The sequence below is a fragment of the Agelaius phoeniceus genome, chromosome 1, assembly GCF_051311805.1.
Source record: "Agelaius phoeniceus isolate bAgePho1 chromosome 1, bAgePho1.hap1, whole genome shotgun sequence".
NCBI lineage: Eukaryota > Metazoa > Chordata > Aves > Passeriformes > Icteridae > Agelaius > Agelaius phoeniceus.
The window spans coordinates 73031737-73059203 of NC_135265.1; the positions used below are offsets into that span (position 1 = coordinate 73031737).

The 27467-nt window shown below is 39.6% G+C and overlaps 1 protein-coding gene across 2 annotated transcripts in view; it reads right to left on the bottom strand.

The window, feature by feature from the left end:
* Positions 1-9258: 9258 nt before the first annotated feature.
* CDH6 (cadherin 6) overlaps positions 9259-27467 on the bottom strand; it is a 111213-nt gene continuing 93004 nt past the window's right edge. For both annotated transcript variants that reach the window (XM_077181870.1, XM_077181871.1), the window contains exons 8-12: positions 26088-26224; positions 21499-21620; positions 20583-20700; positions 20244-20495; positions 9259-16454 (exon numbers count right to left, since the gene is read on the bottom strand). In XM_077181870.1, the coding sequence (XP_077037985.1) occupies positions 15964-16454; positions 20244-20495; positions 20583-20700; positions 21499-21620; positions 26088-26224 (1120 nt within the window). In that variant the 3' untranslated portion in view covers positions 9259-15963. The remainder of the gene's footprint in view (positions 16455-20243; positions 20496-20582; positions 20701-21498; positions 21621-26087; positions 26225-27467) is intronic.

Consider the following 27467-nt stretch of genomic DNA (forward strand, 5'->3'; position numbering starts at 1 on the left):
TTTATTTTTAGTCCAGCTTTCTTGAATATGTGCATTAATTGCACCTCAGCTACCTTTGAATTTTTCACTAGCCTAATTACTCTTAGAGTTTTGCTCATGTTTAGGCTGAACTTTTTCTTTCTTTGCTTATGGCCATTACTTCTTTTTCTGTTGTCTTCTGAGACTTGGTGTAATTTCCTTCCTTCATTTACATTGTTACCTTGAAGATATTTACAGGGAATGTTCATTTTCTTCTTTAGGTTTCTCTTTTCCCCTGTGTCGATCCCCTCAGTTCCTTTCTTCTTCCTTCTCTCTCCCTAATTTGTATGCTCTCCACCTCTTATTACCAGTACAGCTAACATTTTGACTAATTTTTCATGTGATTTTTTTTTTTCTTCATGTATTTAAGATTAATAGCTAAGTAGCAGAACTGACCTTAAAAATCTGTGAGGGACATTTTCATAAAATATACTGGATAGTGTCTCTTTTTCACACTGCTTCTTTTAATGTCCATCAGTGGCAAGCTTGAATTGTTAAGCCACAGTTACACACACATACACAAATAAATATCTTTAGCCTTCATTTTTTGCAAGTAGGACTTTCTGTTCCCATTTCTTTAACAGCTCACTGGTGCATATCTTATATTCAAACTGCCCAGACCTGCACAGGTTCTGCATAACTTGTGTACATATGTGAGACTGGTGCATGCATTTAAACAAGCAGAGTCTGTGCTCAGCTAGGAAAGACTGGAATGGCATTCAGTGGGACTGTCCTCCTTCAGATGCTTCTGGAATGCCAGTCCAGGTTTACAGGTTTACATACTTACAGTATGTAAGTGTATATAAGACCTGCATGTAGACATCTAACAGGGTTTTCAGAAGTGACTAGGCAGGCTGAGCTCCTCATTTCCTGATTTTACTAGTTTACACCTGAATTCCTTCATATGTTTGCTACCTATAGTTTGCTGTAGGGGTGGGAACTGCCATTTTCTCCATGCAGTACTGAGAACAGCAGAGCCCTGCTGTGACCAGTTCCTCAGCAGCACCAACGTGACTGTACCAAACAGCAGCAAAGCAAAACCACAGCAGTGCCCAGGGTACGTGCAGTGGGAATTAGCATGGAACTAGAAGGAGCCAAGTAAAAACACACCACAGAACAGGTTCATCTGATGATGAGGGAGTGAAGCAATGAAGATCAGAAAAATTCTAGCACTTTAAGATGAGGTACTGTCTTTCTGTTCTTTGCAAACAGACTGATTAAAAACACCACAAACAAAGAAAGGTGTTGGATGTGTAAAAAATGTTGGAATGTATTTTTCCTTGAAATCTTTGGCCTCACATTTGTGTATAAAAAATATCTAATAGAGGGATGCCACCTGAGAGTGTGTCTGTGCAGGTAATATGGTGCCAAGGAATGGGAATCTCGAGTCTGTCAGAAAAAGAAATGTGTTTAACAAGGCACAAGCTCAAGAAGATACAGTTCCTTTGCCCTGAACCCCCTGCTGTCACTGGCTGCTGTCAGCTGGAGGGTTTGATTTCAACGTTGTAAGAAACCTTAGGCAATCTCACACAGTGCAAGTGAGAAAATGACAGCCCTGTGATGATGCAGCCAGTTTTCCTGATCAGCGTGATTGTATGAGAGCGCTGTACTTAGTTATATCGATTTGTCTCTGAGAGCTCTTTCTGCCACATACATCTCATCGAAAATCTTTATAAGATCTTGCCCCAGAAGGCCACTATGTTATTTTTCTCTGTAAAAAGAAGCAGAGCCAGGAATTCATTTCTCAAAGTTTTAACTAGAGCAGCCCATTTATGAGGAAGGTGTGAATTCATCTGTTTTACATTTTGAAACATCTAAAAACAGCTCTGCACTTCATGATTAACCTTTACTTCTAAGCAGTACTACAAAGAGCTGTATTTATCTCCTCTCCCTTTCTTTCTTGGATCAAGAGGTTTGAATAAAGAAAATCACCTTTCTTTTAGATGGGGAATTGGAAAGAGCATTGTGCTTATTGTAGCTCAAGCCTTAAGTACAATAGGCACCACATTAAAAAGATACTATTTGTGCCACTTTAGTTAAAAAGACTGATAGCACTTCCCTTATGGAAGTTTTCTTTAGAGTGACTAAAATGATTTTGAAAATAAATAACCACTTTAAATAAGGACCAAGTCTTTCAACTCAGCCAGAGCTAAATAAGCTCAAAATACAAATTTACATTAAGTCTCAACAGCATTATCAATATGTCTGAGGGATAAAGTGTGTCTTTATGCCTGGCAGACTCATTTCTTCTAATATATATATAGAAGTGAATATGAGAAAACACAAGAAGTTTGACCTTTTTTTAACTTGACAAAACCATTTTTTTTAAGGAAGTCACTCTTGAGTTTGAATTATCTGTCACAGAGAAAGAACCTGAACACCTATAGGTATGTGAGTTTTAGGCTGTTCAGGTACAAAATAGACTGCATGAAAGGGCTATAAATGTTTCCGTAACACTAAATATTTGGTAAAATCAACTTTCTTTTTTTTTCTCTTTGAGAGCATAGTAAATTATTCCTTGGCTTGCTCTGTTGTTCTGCACAGATGTAGTGATCTGTGCACATACTGTAATAGGAGACTGAGGACTTAATTTCCTTCTTCTCTTTTCTTCTAAATAAACTAACTCCAAGAACTTTTACAGCCAGGATGTGCCAAAGTGTCATTTATTCATTTAAACTGTGCAGCCTAGTGCAACTTAAATATAATTACTCTACATCAGAACAAAGCTAACTTCATAAAGCCATGACACGGCAAGCAACATCTGGTTAGACAAGCATCCTCCTACAAGTGCAGAACCATTGGCAGCAAAGGAGGGTACTGCATTAATCCAGGACAATAATAGCAATTAATGCCATATTTACAAACTTGCTCCATTGGAGGGGACAGCTACAGGGCTCATTTCATTGAAACTGGCTTAATACAAAAGTACTGATTTACCCCTCTGCAATAAATGATAAAATTATGTTCTGCTTAATTTCCTATTATGTCCTAGAGCATATTCATATTTGGGAGTTCTCTCCAAACCTTCTTGCTCTAAGTATTCTTTTTCTGACTTTATAGTAAATGACTTGAAGTTGCTACAGCAAACAGATAAGTCTGATGCAGTAAAGCAGCAGGGTTTCTGAGGCCTGAAACCAGCAGTGTCTAACAGTACATTTATTACAAGTCTACATTTAGTCACAAGTACAACTCTCATACCTGAAGCATATCAGCACATCTTCACTAGTGTGGAAGTGCTTTTTAAAGTGACAGACTGATTAGAGTTTGAATCCATGTTCCAGACTTGAAGAAAACAGTGCATGAATCTTGCCTGGATTGATCTACGTTTCTCACTTTATGCACCAGAACTAGTGCCTTTAGTTTCCCTGAACAGACGGACTAAATAATCACCATTTGCAAAGAAATTGGAAGTCAGTTTCTGAGCCTCCAGGTTATAGAAGCCAACATCATGTTTTTTGGAGCAGTCTTTAAATCTCTGAGCTCCCCTTGATCCCCCCTTCCCCTGATACTAATGGTTCGGATTTATGGGAGAGATGTAAATATGGCCACTAACACTTTATGACATTCTATTTCTGTCAGGAACAGTGTTTCTCTAGCTGCCCCTCAACACTCTTTTAAATTTCCTTCAGGGGCAGCCCTCTTTGTACTTAGGTGAGACAGACAAAGACTCTTGTCTCCTTCTTCCATGGCGGATAGTAAGGGAATGGAAGGGTAGGAAGAGAACACTAGCTGGCTGCTGTGTGCATAGGAAAAGGTTTTCATAAAGCTACTTTTTGGGTCTTCCTTTCAGTGTTGGAGGAATTATATTTGTGTCTTTATTTCCTAAATTCAACATCCCTTACACCAAACAAAAATATGTGCCTTATTTGCCAAGGAGCATAGAAAGTGTTCTGGTGGCCTCTAACTCACTGCTGTCCCAAAGAGATTAGGCAATGGGAAGGCAGCCTAAATGGGGAAGTGTTTTTTTTCCCTTGAGTAATCAAAACATCTTCTGGAGTTAGCATTTTCTCACTTCATCACAATATTAGCACCAGCAATGACAGGAGTAACTCATGCTGACAGTACTGGACATACAGAAAAGGGCTTTTGGAGTTTACCAGCTATTAAAAGTTACTTAGTGAGTGCCCAGAACTGTCTGCATCAATGAAATGTGAATAGTTTATTCACACTTGCAGGGGTAAATCAGAGCATGGGCAAAGCAGCTGTCAGGATTTCAGAAGACAGGAGAAAGTATGATAAGACTGTGCAACCATTAGCATAACAGATATGTATCTATATATATATATGTAATATATATGGTGTAAATGTTTATGGAAGTATGTAGGTTACCCAGAGGATAAAAGAAAGGAGATGCAAGAACAAGAGCTCAGTGAAATAAAAGTTTGAAGTTCAGCTTTGGTCCAGTTGGTCTGGAGGCTGGGTATGCAGGAGGGGTGACCAGAGCTGGCACAAAGCAAGCACTGCCTCCAGGAAAGACATGACCTTGCAGTGCAGAAGAATTGAGAGAGGGAAAGCAGACAGCTGACAGGGTTTGATGATGTTTTAGCTGACATACAATGAGAGTTTGGTTTTGGTTTTGCAAGGTAATGGTTAATGGGTAGTAATAATGGAATTCTGAATGTTTGGCACAATGTTATATATGTCATGACCTTCCTGTCAGAGATCTTTGTTCACACATATTTCTTTTATTTCACAGTCTTCAGGAGCAGCATGTATGATCTGAGTCCCCTTTTGTCCTCTGCTGCACTTCGTGCTGGTCATCAAACAGTTAATCTGCATTGCCTTTCAGGAGTCCCATCTCCCTCCTGCCAGGATCAATGATAAAATTTTGACTGTGAAAGTGAGAGAGCCCATGGGCCAGATGGATATTTGGTAGCAAAACATTTGAAGGGCTCTTTTTGCAATAAAGAGCTACACAAAGTACTTGCTCTAAAGACAAACACCAATATCTTGTCTCCACAGTGTTTGTAATCAATATTATATTACAGGTTGATTAAATATCAAGATATTAGAGTGGTGAATCTCAAAAGTATGTTTTTTGGCTTTTCCTTGTTTCTCAAAAACAACTGTAGAAATTATTTAGAGAAATGTTGACAATACCAGAAAACAACAAAATCAAAATAGCATCATAATCAATATCTCTGAACAGGCAATCTTGGCAGGGGGGAAACACTCATCATTGAATGAGTACCTGGCAGGTGTTGTAGGTGGGCAAGAATATTACAACTTCATGGCCTAAATGTTCGGCCCATTTATCCTGTGCTAATAAATATTATAACATGTGGAATAATTTCTACACATAGCTTCTCAGACTAGTATCCAGTGTGTGCATAAAAGGTGGATGCCACTCAAAAAGGTGATGACATCCCTAGGAAGCCAAATAGAATGGTTTTAATCCGTTGTCTTCACAGATGTGTAATAAAGGATATGTCTGGTGTGCATTTGGCACTGGAACATAAAAATGAGCAAGCAAGAGAGTGAAGGCCATGTGAAGAGCCATGGCTAACCAAGCCATAACTCATAGCAGCAGCAGGTGGCTTGGCCCTCTTGTCTCTGGATGACTTTTCTCTTTAGGCTGTTTGTCTTTGGCAACAGACATTGAATCGATGTCTGTTCGAACACGAGTGATAAAGTCTGGGAGCAGTGTGAGAAGGAGGAGGCAGAGAGAACCTGGCTCTGTACTCAAACAGTTCAAAAAAGTGGCAAAACAGAGATGCACCTGCCTCTATTTTTTGTTCTGACAGCTCCACCTGGGTATGTGGGGATAAAAGTGGGTATAAAAGTCTGTGAAGCAGTGCCAGGCTGAGGGGTGCTCCCTCTGAGAGCTTGCAGAGAACAGAATTAGGGGAATGCTGTGTTGGAGACCAAGCCAGTCAGAACCACACTGTCTTCTTACATTCCAGCTTACTCACTTTTTGCTTGCCAGAGCTCTTTTATTCAGTCCTGTCTTCAATGTTTTGTTACCAAAGTTTAGGTTTGTTCTTCGGGGGCATTTTTGGGTTTATTTTATTAGAGGAGGTTTGAGAGTTTGTTTGTTCTAATAAGCTGGAGCTGTAATTGGGAAATGGGTTAAGCTTGCTTCCAATTAAGATAATTGACATGAAATACCCAATTGCACTCTGAGAGAGAGAGAAATAAGTTCCCCAGCTGAGCTGTAGAAAAGAGCAGCTTTGCTAACAATGAAGGTAGAAGCAGATGTTTAGAAAAACATGTAAAAGGAATCAGGAGGGGATTTATACATTTGGTTATTAATTAAGATGCATGCATGAGCAGCCAGCCAGCTGAAGTTCTGAGTTAAGAAAGGCAAAATTCCAACAAAGGGTGCAGGGAAAGCCGTATTTAGAAGATTCCTGGAGTTTTAGGGGTTTTTTATTTGATTGGGTGTGGGGAGAATGTTAGCTTGTTTTTTGGGGGTTTTGGGTGTTGGTTTGTTTTTACCTTCTGTAAAGAAGGAACGGCCCCAAAGGTTTTTGGAATTTTCAGACTGGCATGTGCCCTTGCATACAGTCTTCTTGACTCTGTTTTCTTGATCATGATAAGTTTGTTTCTCTTTTGCTTAAATAAAGTAGGATATGATTATAAGGTCCTATCAGGCCATAAGTGTCTCCACAACCAGTAAAAATATAAATGGTTTTGTGCACTCCGTGGTTTGCCAAGGTCAAAAATGTGTCATGAATATTGGAGCAATTAGAAATAGTGGGTGACTGAGGATTCTGATGATGCTTATGTTTGCTTCTGTGTGGGGAATAAAGGAAGTGGAATCAGCCTTTCTGACTGGAGGGACAGAGGTGCTTGAGGATCTGATGTGGAGATAGCTGCTGAAAAACTGTTGTAGCAGTTTGGAGAAAAACTGAAACAGTTTGGAGAGGGTATTTGCTGGTAACTGTACTACAATCAGGGAAAGAAGTACTAGTGTTGGCAAGAAAGAGGAAAAGCTTCTAAGATTTTGGATTAAAATATACTGTTGGTTTGTTTTCTTTAATTTGTGCCTCATCCAACAAACTCGAATTTCCTTTACAGCAGAATGTTATATGAGAGTAAGATTGGAAAAACCAACACTGAATTCACTTGGCAGCTTATTTAAGTAATCATTCCTGCAATTTTTATGCAAGAATTAAAGCATCTTAAATGTCGGCTCTTTTCTTGGGTTCTCTTGTTTGAGCTGTCCTTGAAATGTATAGAATCACAGAATAGCTTGGATTGGAAGGGACCTTAAAGATCATCTAGTTCCAATTCCCTTGCCATGGGCAGGGGGGACACCTTCCACGGGACCAGGTTCTCAGAGCTCCATCCAGACTGGCCTTGAACCCTTCCAGGGAAGGGGCATCACAACTTCTCTGGGACACCGGTGCCAGTCCCCCACTGCCCTGACAGTAAAGAATTTCTTCCTAGCATCTAACCTAAACCTACTTTCTTTCAGTTTGAAGCCATTCTCCCTTGTCCTGTCACCACCTGCTCTTGTAAAAAAATAATTTTCCATCATGCTTGTCCCTCCAGCTGCCTTCAGGTACTGGAAGGTATCAATTAGATCATGTCTTCTCTGCTCCAGGCTGAACAATCCCAATTCTCTCAGCCTTTCCTCCCAGGAGAGGAAGTCCATCCCTCTGGTCATCTTGATGTCCCTTCTCTAAACTCACTCCAACAGGTCAATGTCCTTCCTGTGATGGGGGTCCCAAAGCTGGATGCAGCACTGCAGGTGGGGTCTCACAAGACTGGAGCAGAGAGGCAGAGGAGGAGGAGACAAATTCAACAAGAACTTAAAAAAAGTAAAAAGGCTGTTGGCTTTAATGGCTTGGCTAGCTGACTTATCTCTGTGAAGAATTTGGTAGTATTAATGAAAGATGAATATTTGCAGGGGGTTGTGGTTGGTGTGTTGCTTGTTGGGGGAGGGATAATTTACATAGATAAACATGGTAAATTAATGTTGGAAAGCCAAATAATTTTTTCTGGCTGAAATGCTACCCTTTAGTTGAATTTTCTTTATGACTGGTCTTTGATATAGTAAATTAAATAAGAAGGCAAGAAATGTGACAGGTTCCTCTATCGTGTAAATAAATGTGGTTCTGCTCTCAGCACATGTGAGAGTCTGGACCACCTTTCAGCAGGTGGACAACCAGGATGTCTTCTGCTGTTACTGCCATTATTTAGAAGATGAAAAGCTCAATCTGAGGTTTTGTGAATCTGAGGTTTTGTGAAACAGGGCTGCTCTGATGCACAAAGGAACAGAGATGGGGTCACTGCAGCCTCTCTGTGCTTGCACCTGCAAATGTGTGTGTATGTGTGTGCCTCTGTTGAAGAGAGTGGGTGGGCAGAAGATGCATCCTCCTGTACAGTGCCATGCTTGGTCTCCCTGGTTTGGTGTTCAGACAATGAGGTAAATAAAAACTGCGTTGACTTTTGCATTTATATCCTTGTGATCTCCTATTGTTTTTAAAAGCTGAGGGGTTTTTGGCCATTCATACAGAGGCAGCTTCACCAAAGATTGCAGGTGGATATCTGGGCTAATTTCTCATCAGTTACAGAACTTAGTCCTTTCATATGGGACTATGGGTTCATATGGGAACCCTATATGGGTTTCAGTGCTAAACTGTTTGAATTTGTGGTTCACTCTAATGCTTTTAATGAAATATTACTTTGCTGTGACCTTTCCCACTCTTTCCTTGTCCTTGTCCTTTAAAATATGATGGAATTTCTGGAGATATAGACAGCTCTTTTATTAAGGGAGAATTAAAATGAAGAATTTTCTCTGGAGGTTGTTCTTCTTATGTAAAAAGATACTGCAAATGACATTTGCACTCTCCATAACTGCAATGAGACTAATTTTTTTTTAATCTCACATGATGAAAGACAAATAACTGAGCAGTGCTATTATAAATTATGTGATCTTTATATGCTTAAATAAAGGCATTTTACACGCTTTACCTTGACAAAGCTTCTGCTGCCCTCCTGGGGAACCTTGGCTAGTCAAAATTAGGCTTGTGATCACAGGCTAATATCCTCCTTGTGGATGATTCCTCCTGGAATTACACCACTCTTGGGAGGCCTCAATGATCACAGAATAGTGATCCTACTGCTTTTAGAGCATGGTGCACACCAGACACTTAAGAATGGAATTTCAAAGACTGAGTCAATTTCGCCCTTTGTCTTAAAGTGATTGGAGAATCTTTTCAAAGGTTTATCTTTATGATAGTGTTGTAAACACATAACATAGATTGAGAGAATTAGAAAAAAAAAAGCAAGTTAGAAAAAACAATTTATTAAGTAATATCATATAAATAACTTGTTACAAAAATCAATTTGCAAAAAGGCAAATTCACTCTGTCTGTGAGAAATTGTTGTTCAAATTGGTTTCTCATCAAATCCTTAAATTTCATCTCCCCCTGCCCTCCCCAACCCCAAAAAAAGAAGCCAGTACAGTGAACAGGAAATATAAGGGAGAGAGTGCACACCTTCCATCTGACAAAAACAAATTGCCCATCCACGCTGCAGAAGAGATAATCATTCCAGCATGGGTCCCTCTGCAACACAGGGAAGTTCTAGGTGTAAACCTCTTGGGTGACAAAATTGTCACCCACAAATGTCTCATTGCTCTCTGCTGAGCAGTGACAGATCCATGCAATGCTGAGGCTCCCTTGGCACAACCAGGGGATGACATCATGAGAGACTGTGTGGCTGGAGCATGCCAGCAAGTAAATCTTCCCAGGTGGAGGCATCATTTTCAATTTATGCTTGGAAGTATTTTTAATTTAAAAAAAATCAATTCCAAAAAGCATTTATTTTAAAGGGTTTAAAAAAATCACAAATCACAATAGGAGTTTGCCAGATTGATTTAGCTCAGTAACACAGTTAAGATGCACATAGCATTTATTATAAGGCCTTTCTTTAAAGTTTAATTTTTTCAAAGCAATGAAAGTAATCACAGAATTAAAACAGTACAGTGATTCTGAAGAGTTTTTTATGTGTCAAAATCCAGAAAGATTTTGTGTTTGCAGTGTTTTTTCTTTGTTGTGTTCACCTGAATGCTTAATAGTTCTATAAGTTTTTATCTTTAATAAACACTAAAGTAATAGATCATAGAAAACTAAAAGCTTATAGAAAGTGTTTCCAAGTATATTTACATAAATAGTGCAGTCTCATAGGAAAAGTCAAAAGCCCATGGGAATGGAAAGGATTTCTCTATATGCTGGACTTATGCCTTATTTGTCAAATCGAATTTGTGGTAAGAGAAATTTAAATATAGCAGCTCCTTTTTATTTTTTTCTTTTTTTTTTTCTTTTAAAATTTATTGTTAAAGAAAGCGAAAGATACATGAAGAAAAAAAGGATAAGGGCAGGTTCTGTAAAAACTCTTTTGAGATCCAGTAACTCTACACACAAGATGATAGCCTTGTGGCTTTTAAGTGCCATGGGCCTGCCTTGCATATGACTGACTACCTCCCCTCACCCCCCATGCAATTCACCTCCTGCTCTTCTTCCTGAAATGTTCAGTTCTCTGACACTTGTACTTCCTACGACCCCAGACACAGCTCTTGGATACCTACCGCTGAATTTTATGAACTCTTCAGGAAACTGTTTTAGTGTATGACAAACACAAGTCTGGGCTCAAAAGTGTAATATTGCAAAATGATGGGCAGGATCAAGATTGTTTCAGCTGGCTTAAATAAAACTGCTGAGGGCAGAGACTGGTATTAAAGCATTGTGTTGGAGTTCAGTGTTTTTCTCTCTTTCTGGAGCAACGCATGAGTCTGTGGACATCAAACATGCTTTTGTTCCTCTTTAAGTACAGAAACAATCTCTGAGAAAAGAACTCTTTCTAAAGACTGAACTGAAAGCAAAAAATATTGTGGCTTTGACATTTATTGGATGAGGCTGCTGTTTCAGAGGTGTGGATGGGTTGGAAAAATCCTGCCTTTCACAGCTTATGACGTTTCATACTCACTGGAAGCAGCATAATGACTGTTACTTTGTCAGCTCTCATTTGATGAGGCAGCTCAGACTCCAGCGTTAATTGAAATGCAAATGGGCAGGAGGATGGCAGCATCCATTTGGGACAGTGGTCTTCTGAAACACTTCAATGCTTCTCATAGCCAAAGGAAACGTGGAGAGACCTTTCTAACAGATGGTGGCAGGTAGAACTAACACAGTGGTGTTTGCAGAGAGTTACCTGCTCAAAACCACTCTCAGGAATCACCCTGCAGAAGACCATGAAGATAGTTCTGCTGCAGAAATTTAACATGTGCCTTTCTTTCCAAGAGATCTACAGCCTGGATGGAAACAGCCTGGATTTACGTTGCTTGGTGTAAAAGAGATGTCTTTCTCCCTATCCATGCAGATCTCTCTCTGGTGTGTCAGGAAGCCTGAAAGTGTTAGAAGTCCACTGCTGGTCCTGCTCAAAATGCATAATTCTGGTTTTCAAACATGTGTAGACATACATTTTTAAAGCCATTTCTCTCTGCTATACTTCGCTATGACTGTTCTGGATTTTATGGTACTGCAGATATTCATTCTCTTGGTTTTGTGGGATTTTTTTTTTGTTTATTTTCATAACAGAGAAATGGAAAAGCTGTAACTTGTAATGTAGACTACTACTTCCTAAAGTGGATTATTTGAAGGTTGCCTCTTCCATTCACATTTAACAGTAAAGAAACACTGGAAGCAAGACCAGACAAATATGTTTCTTAGGAAAAATTTAGAAAACATTTCTGTTGGTATACAGGTGACATATTCTTCTACTACCTATCTTTTCCAGCAGATTTTTAACAGATATAATTGAAAAATACATACAATTTGGTTTTCTCATGGTTTGACACAATTCCATCTCTGTCAGGTTTGAGAACACATCTCAGACCTGTGATACTGCTGGTAGAATCTTGTGCAGAGCTCTCTGTGAGTCTTTGCTTCAGCTCTCTTCCAAGCACAGAGAGATGTCCTGAAACAGCTGCACTGGAGGCACGGGCTGCTGTGTCTCCCTATACTGGTGCTGCTGTGGGATAGAATTGGGTTTAACCTTAAGTAGTTCTCCTGGGGTAAAAACCACCCCAGCAAACACAAAACAAAAACAACTCCTCACCAGTTTTCTGGGGTAAAGTGACTCTCTTGGGAGTTGAGATGAAATAGTTACTGTAGAAACCTTATTCTATTTAAAGTGTAGAGATGTTATTGTTCTGCAGTAGCATGGCTGGCATAGCCTACCAGGTCCCTGTTTCACGTTGACTCCACTGAATTCCTTGGCATCTTTTAATATGTTTCCTGTTGTTAGGTCAGATGCTTTCCCAAATTAAAAGCCAACTGCATTTTTATCTCTCTACCTGGCTTAGCTAAACTGCCTAATAATATTTCTTCTTCTGAAGTAGGTGTGGTTGTAAGAAGAGCAGGCTTAAAACAGCCTTGAAAGCCACTTCATAGCCCATAGTCCAACAACTGGTTATCTACAAATGGCAACTGTAGCACTGTGTGAAAGCATTGTTAAATACTCATTTCTATCATCTAGCACACCACCATGCAACAAAGTGCAAAGAAATACTACTGCAAAGGTTTGTATTCACTGCAATATGGCACTTTCAATATTTAGAATGCAGTACTGATTTTATAAATTGCACTTTGTGGTACTGCCAAGCAAGAAGAAAAGAAAGAACTGAACTCTCCTTGCTGTGTGAGAGATGCTAAATCTGTTTAATTTGCAGGAAAAAAAATAGACCTTAAAACCTAGATGCATAAATAATAATTTGGATGCAAGTTTTCCTCAAATTTTCTTAGAAGAATGCATTTGCTATTCAGGCACCATATTTGTGGTGACATAACATAATTTTATATATATAATATATTTACATAACAGGCACGAGTAGCCACTCTCTATTATTTACTGTGTCACTCAATGGACAAGATAAAACCGGCTTTGAATTAAAAGGAAAAAAAAAAAACCAAATCAACCTAAAACTTGCGCTTGGACTGCTACTAACAATCACTAAATCACTGTACAAACATAGGAAAATAGTTACAAGGAGTCCACTGGTCCTGCTGTCTCATTATCCCACCCAAGAAGTGACTAATGCAGGCTGCTGACTTGCAGAGTGGCCCAGCCCCTTCAGGGCACCGGGGCTGTCTTCAGCCAAGCGCCACCAACTCCCTCTTCCCACTAAGCTGGAGGTGGCTTGCAGGGCTGGACAATATCACAGCCAGCCCTGCCATCCCCTCCACACACCAATCTGTTTCCTTGAGGCTTAAGGAAGGGAGGGGACAGTTCACTGGCTCACTTCGGGCATCCAGCTGGATTCTGAGCTTGGGGATATTTGCTGGAGGCAACCCCAGAGTGAAGGGAGAGAGAGCGATGTGTTAGGAAGCCCCTGGGCAGAGCCCCTGGAGGGATGTGCTGGCCCCACTGACACTGTGTGAGGAGAGCACCCCAAGGTGAGGGACCTGGGGCAGGTGGTGCTGAGCATCTGCTGCTCCTCCACATGTCTGAAATCCATAAGGTCTCTCCTGTCTGCCAGAGCCAGCTTTTGGACAGATTGCTTCCTAGAAGTTCCAATTTCAAGGAAGTCATCAAGAGCTAGGCTTGTAGCATCTTAAATTACTTAGGGGCCCTGAAGAGGACAAAATAAGGCTCTAGCCATGCCATTGCCATTATGATGGGTGCAGCAGCTCAGCACCTCACCAAGTGATGGAGTAGGGAACCATATTCTTTTGGACATAAACACTCTGAGAGGCTTTCACCAGGGAGGCCTAAGGCTCTGGACCCTTGGAAACTCTGGGCCCCTCTGCTCTGAAAGCATCCAATCTATAGTGCTGGGCATCTGCCAGCCATTATCTACTGTGCCCTACACCTACAGGTGTGCAGTGCTCAATGAGTCCTTTCCTGCCCAGCCAGGGCCACAGCATGGCTGGATCATCCTCTTCACTCTGAGCTGGTCCACAAAATCTAAAATTCTGATATTGTGGTTGTAAAAGTCTTATACTTGGGACTCTTACTGCTCTCTTTAGCTCAGAAGGAATAATGAATTCCAGGGATTAAATTTTAATTGCCCTTAGTTTTCTGTTTATTAACATTTTTTCTCATCTCTCTTTATTTCTGAGGTAAATTGAAGCTGTTTAGTTTTCAAATTTATTCACTTAAAATTTGGGGGAGGAGGAAAATAGATCCATTCCTGCAATTCTGGTATTAAATATTGTTTCGTGAAATAAATTAGAATAGTTACACGAGGTATTTTAAAAATAGTAATTACTTCTTTCCTTGGCACAGTGCTATGGGCTGGGTCCCTACTTTGGGACACAGGGCGGCGTTTAACTCCTGGAATGGGATATGCCCATGGCAGACCCTTAGGGTTTTCTCCAGAGAGCCTCTCCTAGATGTCTGGGTTGGAAGAGCAGCCACTACATGTTTGAAAAACCAACTGAAATACTGTGTGGTGTGCAAGCTATAAAGAGAACTGTTTTGGCCCAAGATTATGGCAACATACCCCCCTCCACACCAGGACAAAAATTACTTAGCTTGGCAAACCAGATAAACACAGAGAAAACTGTGGTTACAATTTTACCTTCCATTGAAGTCTTTATCAACCCTTACTGAGTAGTTTATTTTAAAAAATGAGTTATAATTATAAACCTCCTTTTCAGGCCACTGGAATGACCATTATTTGTTTGTTCAGGGCTTGAGTCTAGAGAAAAAAAAAAAGAAACAACTACCCAAAAGCATGAAAAGTTACTTCCTCTGGCAGAATGCTAGTGTTTTCAATTTCTAAAGCGTTTTCCAAATGTCTTACATAGTTCTTGCAACATCCTGATGAGGTAGGCATTATTTCCCCATTTTACAGATAGCAAAACTGGGCAGAGAGTCAGTCAGGAATCCACCCCGGACATCCAGGCAGAGAAAGTCAGGCCAAAAAAAAGCACTTTCCTCCTCTGCAGTTGCTCCTTTTGCCTCAGAGGGTTGCAGTCACCTTGAGGTCACTCCTCCCCACCTGCACATAAGAACAGGCAGGAGTAGCTGGGTATGAACATCCTGACTACAATGTCTCCAGGATAGTGGCCATCACTGAACTGATGTGCAGGTGGAGGCTGACTGAGGAAGTGCAAGCAAAAGCCCAGTTATGATCTGTTCCTTCCTCCAAGTCATGACCTAATCTGGAGCTGGATTGGATGACTTCCCTGTATCACAAAGCAAGCCTGGGTTAGAATGAGGAAACCATCTAAGAATTATATATTGGGGCTACTGACCACACACACGTGCACACACACACATCTCTCCAGCAATGCTAGGTCCAAAGAATATATACAGAGCAGTCAATGAACTATATATATGTGTGTGTTAGTATGATTCAGTGCAATGGGGAAATGGTGAGTTCTAGAGAAACACTCAGGTTTAAATGACCATTAAGCCTCTCTACCCTCCTCATGAGTAAAATGCGTGCTTGATGTTCTTTTCTCAGCTTACTCTACTTGTATAATAAACCTTCATTCCATCACCACTACTTTTGACTATAATACATAGGGTAAACTAGGGTACCTCATTACATTGGGATGTGCAATACACAATCGACAGAGCAGTCGTCTGAGCTGAATAGTCTGAATACAAGTAAAAAGCAAGTGAGCTTAAACAGTAATATACTCCACTTTACAATATAAGCAGAACAAGTAAAAATATTGCTCCCCATCTGATCCTTTTTTTTCCCCTCCACTACTGCTGTGCCTGTAAGATTGGCTTGGTAAACTGGATGCACTCAAAAAATAAGGATTTTGCCTCTTGGAAGCTCATAAAATGATACTAGAGAAAGTTTACTGATGGCTAACCCACACAGACTGCAGTCATTAGACAATTCAAATGGGTAGAATAGAGAACCCTTTCAAACAGCTGTGGAGAAACAGAAAGAAATAGCCACTTCACATATCCCAATGCTGTTTCTGGGAATGAGGAACAGAAAAAAGAGAAAAAAAACCCGAATACAACATATTAAGAGTCTTTGTCACTGTCCATTGAGCCATACATATCTGCCAGCTTTTTAAACCGAGGTCCCCAGTCACTGAGGTAATCGTAGTCCTGATCTCCGTCCGTAGTCACTGACTCCAAGGAGCTGAGGGACTCGGCCACAGAACCATTACCTTCGTACGCGTAGGTTGCTAATGAGTCATACGGGGGTGCTGTTGGATCTGTATCATTTTCCTTTAACCTTTGGTTAATGAAATCTCTGACATCCGTGTTATCTCGCGCCGCTGCAGTCCGCCGCGGCAGAAAAAGCGTTTCTGGCACAATGTCTCTGCGTAATTTATTATCATCTATGGCTTCGGGATTCCTCAGCGTGCCAATATCAAACGCCTGGGTGTCTTCCTCTCCGCCACCTTCATCGTTATAACTGACAATGTTGTCTCTGATGTCTTCTTTGGAAATTATCAAAGGCTCTTTTTTCCGCTGCCGTCTCAGTGCTGCAAACAGCACCACAGTAACTGCAAACAAAAACAACAGCGAAAGAGAAAGGGAAAGAAGGTTAATCCCCAACTCCATTAAAGCCCAGAAGAAATGCTGCGCCTCTGCTTGAGCTTGAAGTTTGAGAAGATGTTTTGAAAAACTGAAAATGTGCACATCAGATTTTCAAGCTGTGCTTGCTCTGCCTGTGAGTTCCTTGGGAGATGAAATGGCATGGATGCACAGAAGAAAAGAGATCTCAAGCCTGTAGGAAGCCAAGCAGAATGTCTTTTTGCTGGTAGTCACTTTGTTACCCAAAGCCAAATCCTAATTTTGTCACCTTGAGAACAGAACTAGTTTCATGACATCTGGGAAGGAGGAAACACTTTCTCCAGAATAAGTAGTGTCAGATGTTACTTATGTTGAACCCCTTGGACAATATACAACTTCTGCTATGGACAAGGATGGCATCTACTGATATTAGCAAAGCAAAATTTCAAGATAAGTAAATCCATGCTCCTCTGGGAAAAAAGCTTGGAATATGGAACAGATTTTCAGCCAGCACAAAGTCTGAGTTTTATTAACTTCCCTGGAATGTTTTTACAGTGTACATCACCTTGAAAAGTATACAAATTAAAAAATGGACTGATGAGATATGATAAAAGTATTTTTTAATGTGACAAAGGCAGATTTCTAGAAGATATTTTATGCCCTTCATTTTAAAGTGTGTGTTTGCATACACATATTTTTCATTTATTTGGAGGGAAGGAATTCTTTCCATGATCCTGATGCAAATTTTAATGTTTTTATTCAATAATGATTTTCAGTAGTGATGGAGAAGTGGACACAGCGCGTGGAAAAGGGATATGGTCAACACTTTCCTGTAGAAGCTAGTTTCAGATTTCTTAGCTGGATTCTACATTAAGATGTAAATGGCTGAATATTGACAAATGAACAGTAGCAAGGAGCAGGGATGTATTTCTGCTGTCAGTGTTGCTTTGGTAGTCTGAGGTCTGCAGTGCCCAGCATTTCAGCTCTGCTGTGCAAACTCCAAGGAAGCACACATCTTGCTGTCTTTACAGTTTTTTCATAGCAAAGCAAAGCAGAAATGCCTAAACTCATTGATGTGAGTTGATAAGGTGGATCACAATGATCCTTCATGTCAGCTTTGCTTCTAAAATGGCATGTGAGTCAAGCACAGTAACTGTTAAAGATTTTTTTTTTCAGTCCTTTCCTCAGTTGTAACCTTTTAAGGCCAACATCAAGGACTAAGGATGTCCCCAGCCCAAAACTTTATTCCATGGAACCTTAAAATTCTTAGTTTCCTTTGACAGACAAATTCTGGTGAGTTTTTTCTTTTGGTCAGGGAAGGTGGTTTTATTTTGTTTCTTTTTGTTTGTTTATTTTGGTTGGATTTTTGGTGGTTTTTTTTGGTTTGGGATTTTTGTTTGTTTTATGTGATTGCTTGGTTTTTTTAATAATGAGTTCCCCTGAAGGATTGCTTAGAGCAAAATACTGTCTGTAAGTGTGCCCAAGCATCTTGTAGATTGACTACAGAAGGTCACCAGAAATACAGGAAAAAGCTGGAAAATGCTGTGTTTTACCACAGGAATACTGTGAATAAGGAAGAACATCTGCAAATATGAGTTGAAAGAAAATGGATGGTGAAGTTGAAGGATTAGGAGAGGTAGTTTAGATTGCATTTGGACCTCAGCCTAATGATGAGAATTTACTTATGGTGTCAGAGAAGGGTCCTAGTTTGAGTGATGCTTCTTCGTGCTGCTGTGCAAAAATGCAGTGAGAGATGATTGTCTTCCTCAAGAGCAAAAAGCTATTGCACTGTGTAGAAGGACTGGTGAAAAGTGTGTATGAAAGAAGAGAGATCTCTGGAGAACATTTTGGAAACTTGAAAAACACAATGTCAGTTTGGAATGGGCTTCTGGAACAGTGACTGGTAGAATGGTCTGAGAAAGCACAGGAATGATAGATTTTACATCAAAGAGTTGCTGAAGTATCACATTACAAAAACAAGTGTTACAGAGAACATGCAAGGATGAGACTTTGATAAATACATCACATGTCTGATACGTGGATTTTACTGCTTTGTGCTGAACTTGCAGGGAAAAGACCCCATCATAAGCTACATGTTGAAGTACATTGCCTTTATTTGCATGTCTGTGTTCAGCAGTATCTGAAACCTCCTGATAAGATGATAAACTTACTCAAATTGCATATAAACCTAGCAATTTACAGGCCCTTTTTGTTGCTGCTAAACTTTGAGTTGTGGTTCAGGTCTGCCCAGAGTATTGTTTTTCACTCAGTAGTGGTTGCACATTCAAACCCTGCAACCAACCTGAAAATAGAAAATTATATAGCTGAGTTAATTGAAAATCTGCTTATGGTGCATGGTGGCATGAGCAGTAATTGACATAAAGTGCTGCTTAGCACACAGAATCAATTATTTTCGATTGACATAAAACAGGAAATCGTTTAATGTCAGATTGATATTAATGAGCACAGTTGTACTAACGAGTGCAAGACTACCTGCAGCATTACATTACTTTTTCTGGTAAGGAACTTAATACAAAGTGAGCTCAGCCCTTAGGGGCAATGATACCATGTTTTGAAAAATGAATTTAATGGTGAATTAAAGATCAGATTGTTATTGTGGGAATCTTTTCTGAAAATGGGATGGAGCTTATTTGAGCAAGCCACGACTACATTGTTAGAGTCTGAGAACCACAACCTCATCTTAGACTCATTACTGGAGAAGGAAATTTTGTTAAAAGAAAAGATCAGGATGACTCTGCAGTGGTGAGAAGCATGTCCAAGGAAGATATGAGTATGGTAAAAAGAAGTAGAATCATAAAGGAAACATTTTGTCCCCTGCATGACCCTACTGCTGTAAAATTGGTCTGACTCCCTCCTTTTCTCCTAAGATCCTAATGAAATCTCCCAGAGAACAGCCTATGTTGTATTGTACAGTTGTCCCCAGATGAACAGGTACAGATAATGGCCGAGTGACCAACTACCACTGTTTGCAGTACAAGAGGGGTGGAACCTGACAGGTATGTGAGAGATGTTGCAAACTGTCCTTATATATCTATATCACCTATCTCTCTCTCTCTCTCTCTCTCTCTCTCTCTCTATATATATATATATATATATTTATATTTATTTTAATTTTTAGATTTCTATTTAAAGTTGACCACCTGTAAGTGCCATAGCCAGAGCCCTCTGCACATCCTCCACACTCAGGGTCCAACCTCTTACTAATGGTGGCTGAAATGGAGGACCCCGCAGCCCTTGAGAGAGTCCCTCAGTATCATTCAGCATCCTTTTCCAACAGAGAAAAAGCACTGAGACTTTTTTCTCCTCAGTTTAGAAATGGAAAGTTAATTCTTCAAAACTAAGTTATCTGCCCTTTTTCTATGGGCCTCAGAAAGGGATGGACACCTGCAGAGGGTTGTGAGTAATGTGTCTGGTCCTCCTCAGATACCAATAAAGGATGGGATGGGATGGGATGGGATGGGATGGGATGGGATGGGATGGGATAGATGTCTCTCTACAGGTGTCTCTTTCCATTGAACAGAGTGTAGAGCCCAGCTGTCTCCTCTCCCTCATATATCGCTAACTTTCAGATAACTAAAGTTAGATTGGTTGTGCCCTATGCACCCCATCTGTTGCAGCCCTCAAAAGAAGAAATACAGTAACATACGTACAGGATAAGACAATGATATCTTTACTTTTCCTTTGTCCTAGTCTTGGAATAATCATTACAGCAATGCAAAATGACCATGAAAGGACCAAAATGTCCCTGAGTTACTTACCAAGTAATATAATGATGCAGAGAAGAATGGCAATGAGAGCGCCAGTGCTAAGACCAGTAGGATGAATCAAGGCTTCTGCATTACAGGACAGCATCTTCCCTCGATGGTCACAAGCACACACTCGAATGGTCACTGTTTCAGTGCTGCTCTGGATGGGGTAATCATTGTCTGATATTACCACTGGCAGGAAGTAGGTACTTGTTTCATGCCGGTTATATCTGGTTTTTCGAGTGAAAATCCCTGCTGTGTTGTCTGGAAACACAAAGCATGCATTAAATCTTTATCTGAAGACTGAAAGCAAGGATAAGATAATAAAGAAAAGTCTTCCTAGAAATTCACCTCTGTTGTCCTGTAGTGTAAAGTTTGAGCTGCTGGCTGCCTCGGGAGCTAAGGAGAATGAAAACTGATGTCCATTGTAAGAGTCATCTTTATCAACAGCACTTAATGTTTGTATCAGCTGAAACAATAAGAACAAAATTATCTCCTAAGTCAGTGAACTTTATATTTATTTATATACTCTAAAAAAAACTGTAAAAGCAATCTTTTGTATTAATTTTTTATTCTGCTTCAAGGCAGGTGATGTTGCTATGGTGAGCTCAAGAAAAGTCATCCACATGCTGCTGATGCTGTTTGGGGTCACCATACTATTATATCCTATGCCATCAGGGAGTGACATAATGATTTTGAAAGCTGGCAGGAAAATCATGTTGATTTCACCAGAAGGCTTGGGTTAATGCCACTGCAGATGGGTAGGAAATCTTTGCATGTGACAAGGAATAGAGATGAAAGGTGAGACAGTCCAAGCTGAATTTATGTTTATCTACCCAAATGTCATGTCACAGAAATAGTTTGGCTGAATTTTCCAAATCATCTGCAACTTTGAGCTGCTTCACAATAGGAGTGGTAGACGAGAGCTATCTAACAGGACATACTTGTATCACAGACAGAACCTGTAACATTTACAGACATGAAATTGTTTTTGAAGGAGACAGTGGAGGTGCCTAGATAAAGCAAAGGATGAAAGAATGAAAATAAATCAGGGGCAACAAGGTGCAGTACAGGAAATAACATTCAAAAACATGCCATCATGTCAGCTGGAAGAATACTGAGTGAAATCAGATAATGTGCAGTCACTGTTTAATTTTGCAATTAAGTTTGATGCAATGCAAAGTACACCGCTTGATGAGGTAATGCAAGAGTAGCAGCAAAACTCATTTAATTTGGAATATTTTCTGAGTACGAGCAGGCAACACACCTGTTCTGCCTTTGCGTTTTCGCAGACGAAAGTCTCGTAAAACATGGCAAACTCTGGAGCGTTGTCATTTACATCCAAGACCTTAATGAACACAGGGACACGGCTGCTTTGTTTGGGGTTGTCTGAAATGACAAAACCAGAATGGAGATTTTATTTAGCCCAGTTACTGACTCAGTGCAGTGGAAGAAAAGGACAGACTTGGGGGTTCAATTCTTCTCACTCAGAGCACTTCACTTACATTCTGTTGATTTCTGGTGTGTTATGGGATGAATGTAGTATCATTACTCTAATTCTGTGTAAATACAGAGTTATGATGGAGTAGGAGTCCAGGATTTATAAATTCCTTTGATCGTTCCAAGTGTGATTATGAATGTATGTGTGATATACGTAAATATAATACTGGAACTAAATTAAATCTATTTATTAGCCTGACTGATACTGTTTGGTGGCAGTGAAGTATTTAGAACATATTCCCTTCCTTAGCTCTCTAACAGAAAAAGTCATGAGGATGAGATTGAGTGGGTTTTTAATTCTCCACTTGTTAAATATGGTACTCTGTGCCCTACAAATCTTGTGGCACAGTTCCTTAAGCTACCATGATTATCATTATTTTATAGAAATAATATAACTGCAGCTGTGATCACAGATGCTTTCTAACCTGTTGTGAATTGTTTTGTCTGATGTTCTAGAGTAAATACTGAAGTGGATCAGCTGAAAAACATAAACTCCATACAGAACCTGCAGACCTCCCGCTATGTAAACAATCTTTTTTTAACCTATAAGGACTGCATAGTGCCAAGAGATTGAAATTGACAAAGATATTCCTGAGCACAGAATATTAGTGAAAATACTGTCATCTTTCTGGATAAAAATAAAAACACCAAATAAAGCACACCATACTGTATAGACCATTACTTTTCCTGATGGGAGAAGACACGCTTAAGTCAAAATGATACAGAGAATAAGGAAGAAAAGCAGCGACAGTAACCTTGCCTAGGGCCATGCATGGTGAAATAGGCAAGATTCTGAGGCAAAAAGTCACACCATAACAACCACTGACTCCTAAAATGTACAAGATCTGGTCCCAAAGAAATTTGTCATCCCTAATTGAAAGAAATCCAAGAGACACTGCCATTGATCTGTCTCCTTTGTGCTGCATATCACACAATATCCACCTAGGATTATGTGGGTATGGGAATGTGAGAGAGAGAAATATGAGGAAAAGAGTGTGATTGAGATAATTTATTTTAAAATAAGTACCTTCCCCTCTCCTACATGAGGGTTCATACTGAATTTCCTATGTTGATCTCCTACCCGCGTTAATATGGTTTATCAATGCATTTTAACCTATCATTCAAATGAAAAAATAGTGCAATAAAATATAGCAGATCTAAGACTCTATATTCTTCTACAAGCATTCATTATGGTAGCTTGCTGGTTTTATTATTATATTTATTCATTATAGCAACTTCTATTTATTCATTATAGTAGCTTGTTGACTTTAATAAAAGTCCTATTAATGTGTTTATCATCCTTTCACAAATGTGAAAATGCTTGCTCCAAAATTGACATTGCTTATTTGTATTACGGAGCTCAGTCATTTGGACAAAATATTGTGCTTTAAGGCTCCACAGTCCCATTGAAGTTTATATGATTCCATTAGGCATAAACCTCTTTCTAATATCAGCCATTGGGCTAAATTCATTCGATGTATAAAATAACAGTTTATGTATAATATGGAGTGAGCTGAATTCTTTGCTAAAATACATCAATAAAAGAGTTGAATTTTATAACAGGCAGAAATCAAAGGCATTCATTTGAGGTCACAGGACTATTGGCAAGACTATTTTGTAGGGCACACTTTGCAAACAAATACATTCAAGTATATTGATAAACATGTTTCTTTTCCTCTAAAGACAGAGAATTGTTTTGTTTCCTGCTTTTTAAACCTAAACATACATATTTTCATTTTACTTATAGGTGCTTAAGGTTCTCACAATTTAAAATCATACTGTAATAAACAGAAGCTTGATATAAACTCTAGGCTCCAAGAACATATTCCTCTTCTCTGATTTAATGGAAATCTATATACATCTTCAAGTCTTTGTTTTTTTGGATATTTTGTGTCATCATCTTTCAAATTATTTGTGCAAATTAATTCATGTCGGTTCATTTGTTAGCATTATCCCTTAATTACTGCTGGGCTCTATATCTCCACAGACTCTACAAGGTGCTTAAATCTATTTCTTTGCATAGGGATATGCTTTCTGCTGAGCCAGCAATAAAACTTTTACAGAGGTGATTTTTTTTCAGAATACAGCCTCATAGTCCTGACAATGTTTGACTTAGCCATAAATGTTAAGCAGCAAATATTTAAAAACACTCTGGGAATTGTCTTTGGTAAATCAGCTGTAATTCTGCAGCTGTGGCTCACGAGCCCTGTGTCCCCTGTTTTAATGCCAGTTTGCTGTCTGGCTGTGGCAGATGTACTGACCTGGGATTTCACCAACTGCTTATGTGCAGCAGTCACAGCATGATTGATTCTCTGGGCTGCTGAGCAACTGCAGCTCATACTGGTGAAAAAGGAGAGCATTTAAAACTGGAGCAATCTACACTTACTGACAATTCTAGACAAAGGCAAAACAACTTCTGTATTTTTTTTAACTGTAAAATCAAATCAAGAGCACTCATCACAGAAAGGTGTTTCTCTTTATGACTTTATAATTATTTTTTTCATATATCAAAGGGAGCACCCACCCATTTGAAGGCATATCCTGCCTGTAACCTGACTAGATATTTTTTAGATTACTTCAGTGAAATATAGTTGGAGCTTGATGAGATAATGTCACTGAGAGTAACAAGTGATTCTATGGAATTTAGTGGAATGGGACTTTAAGTAGCCTTGCTAGAAATTTCTGGGCTTGCCAGGAACAATAAGCAGTGGTGCTTTCCAGTCTAAGTCTCTTGAGACTAAAATTAGTGAAGTGTCCTGGATCATAAAAGTACATTTCAACAAAAAAAAAAAAAAAAAAAAAGCCTTTGGGAAACATATACCCTAGTATTCCAAATTTTGTCTAGGCTTAGTAAAGCACACCCTGGGAAGCAGGTTTGGGGCAGCCTGAAAGGATTCAGACTAAAGAGGAATGGTAATTAAGACAGAAGCCTGTGTCAGACACAAGAGGTTAAGCTGAGAAGGTTTGGTGCAGTAGAAGGTCTGTGCTTAGGGGAGGAAGCAAGAAACCAAATGAGTACTTCCTATACAATGCCAAGCTGGTTTTTGGACAGTTTTCTATACTGCATGTTATTTCAGCCAGCTGGGGTCAATGCAAGTGTTCTTGCTATTGTCAATGCCAAATATTCTCGCTATTCTTTCCTTTTTAGGCATGTATTTTTCCCTTCTGCTCTACCCAGGAGCTGCCTATAGTGTACAAATTTTGACCCTAGAACCCACCTTCAAGAACTTAACAGAAACACAGCCACATGACTAACATTCAGTGTTTGGTGTGCTGAAATCCCATACCTAGCATTAGAAAATGCAAACTTTCATGAGAGGGAGAAAATTATTAATGTCCTGTCATTCCTATAGGCTCATACCCACTACCTCTTCATATAACCCCATTTGCTTGCCTCAATAACATCATTTTATATTGGTTTTCAGTTTTAAAGAAGACTTACACAATGAAGAAAGTTGAGTCAAGTAATTTCGAGCTTTTTATACTCATCTCACTGTTAAGCAGGTAATTGAGCCATACACACATACAAAAAAGAAAGTAGAGCTTATATCGTCTCAGAAAAATCAAAAGCTTTTTAGCCTCTGGGTTGCAGAGAGGCATTGTAACAGTCACAGAACTGGTGTTTATATTAAACTTATCTACCATTCCACCATAAACATAGGCACTGTGACTCTGCAAAAGCAAATGGAATTGCATTTCCTGATATTCGAGCATGTGATGTACTTACAGATAATGAATTAAAACAAAGTGGATTGTTTATTAAGGCCATCTCGAACATATGTCTTTATCTTAGACCCCTGGCATTTCGACTTCTAAAATCAGCATGTCTAGTGTTATCACAAGATCAATACTTTGGAACAATCCTAAACTAAGTGACAGACTGATTTGTAGCTGCAGCTTGTAATTTCAAAAGATTTGCACAAAGTAAAAACTGGAGATTCGTAAAAGGACTTAGATCTGAGCACCCAGCTCAACCAAGCCACTTTAGCCTTATTTGAAAACATCCAGCCTGAATGAGACTGAATTCAGCCAAGGAATGCACTTTGGCTTTAAATCACCTGTCTTGCTGCATACCAGTTTCAGAATTCAATGACCACGTTCAAAATGTAAAGTGGCTATAATGATCAGAGAACACAGAACTGCCACCTTTTCTCCCTGCTCCGTTACCTCTTCATGAACTGTGTCCCTAATAAACACAAAACTGCAGACGACCTCTTGCAGAGTTACTGCTTCTTCATTAGTATTGAGTGGGCTATCCATAAACCTGACATGTGCCCAGCTGCGCTTTCCACACACTCAGCTAGAAGGCTAAATTCATTACAGCAGGGACAGGAGTCATATTTAGCTTTAACTTACTGATCTCTGCTGCTATTACTGTAATGTTGTGCCACAGCAGTGTTTCCCGGTCAAGGGGTTTGGAAGTGAATATCGAACCATTTCCTGAATTGATGTTGAATACTCTGTCCATATCAGTGTGACGATCTACAGAGTACCTGCAAATACAGAGACAGGGGTTAGAGGAATGCTTTCCTTTTAATTTCTATGTTCTAAAACCCTTTTCTAAGACTAGACATCAAACAGCTAGTAAATGGGGTTTCCTTTTGTTTTCAGCACAGGCTTCAGAGTCTTTATGTATTCACACAAAGAGCTAGTTCTGAGCTACTGGATAATGACACATTGGAGGTTTGATTTAGAAGGTGGAGTATTGTCACTGAATAAATGAATTGCTGTGGAATTTACATACCTCTGAGAATCATCAAAGCTTTGTTTTTAGTGAAAAATGTGAAGTCTGTGCCCTGAAAGATACGAAGTTTATTTTAAGGCTGAGTTGGCTTTTCCTTTATAAAACCTTCTTTTTATGGATTGATATCTCAACTGTTCCAAATAATTTCTGATACAAAATGTGACAGCTGGAGCGCATTTGTACTTTTCACTTTTCAGCATTTAAAAAGGTTGCCCTCCCAAACCAAGTCAGCACAGAACAGAGATTCATTATTCCACATATCACAAAATGATTTGTTGTAACTCATTAAAACTAACATTCTCAGCCCTGCTTGATGGTATCTGTATGTGAAAAGGAATGCTAACAAGCTCTGGATGAGCTCAGAGTCTAAATACAGATTCAAATTTTCGATCTGATCTTTTGCTTTTTCAGCTGAACTAAATCCAAGTTTAAAAGTAGAACTCTCCAATTCCCGGGAGAGAGCACTTCCACCTTGATCCAAATGCTGTGACTTGGTTTCATCTCTCCTGAAGGGAAAATTCTTGCATAAATTATGGAGGGTTTTGACAGAAATATGCCTGTGATGTTGCCAAAGCAAGAATGCAATTGCATTATTCTGCTCCTGTTTGCAGCCCAACTGTGTGCTCATGTACAATGCAGGACAGATCCTTTGGAAGCCCAGTCTGTTCCCTTGGTCTCCTTGCACGCCACATCGATGGAGACAAGGCAGCTACTGCTGTCCCTCGTGTCCACACAAGGGTGAAGACAACAGCTGAGCTGGTAAGCAGTCAGATGAAAACTGGGCCAGCGAATGGCATTGACACCACAGAATTCAGGGGAATGCAGAGGCTGGAGAAGAATTTTTCTCCCCTGCTCTGCCCTAGAAGCAGCTGCAAGACACGTCCTCCATTCTGCACAGATTTCCTACAGAGTGCCTGTGCAGTGTCTCTTAAATTCTGAGAAACATCTTGCATGAAAGAAGGACTAGAAGAAAATAGCTGAAATGTGATTAT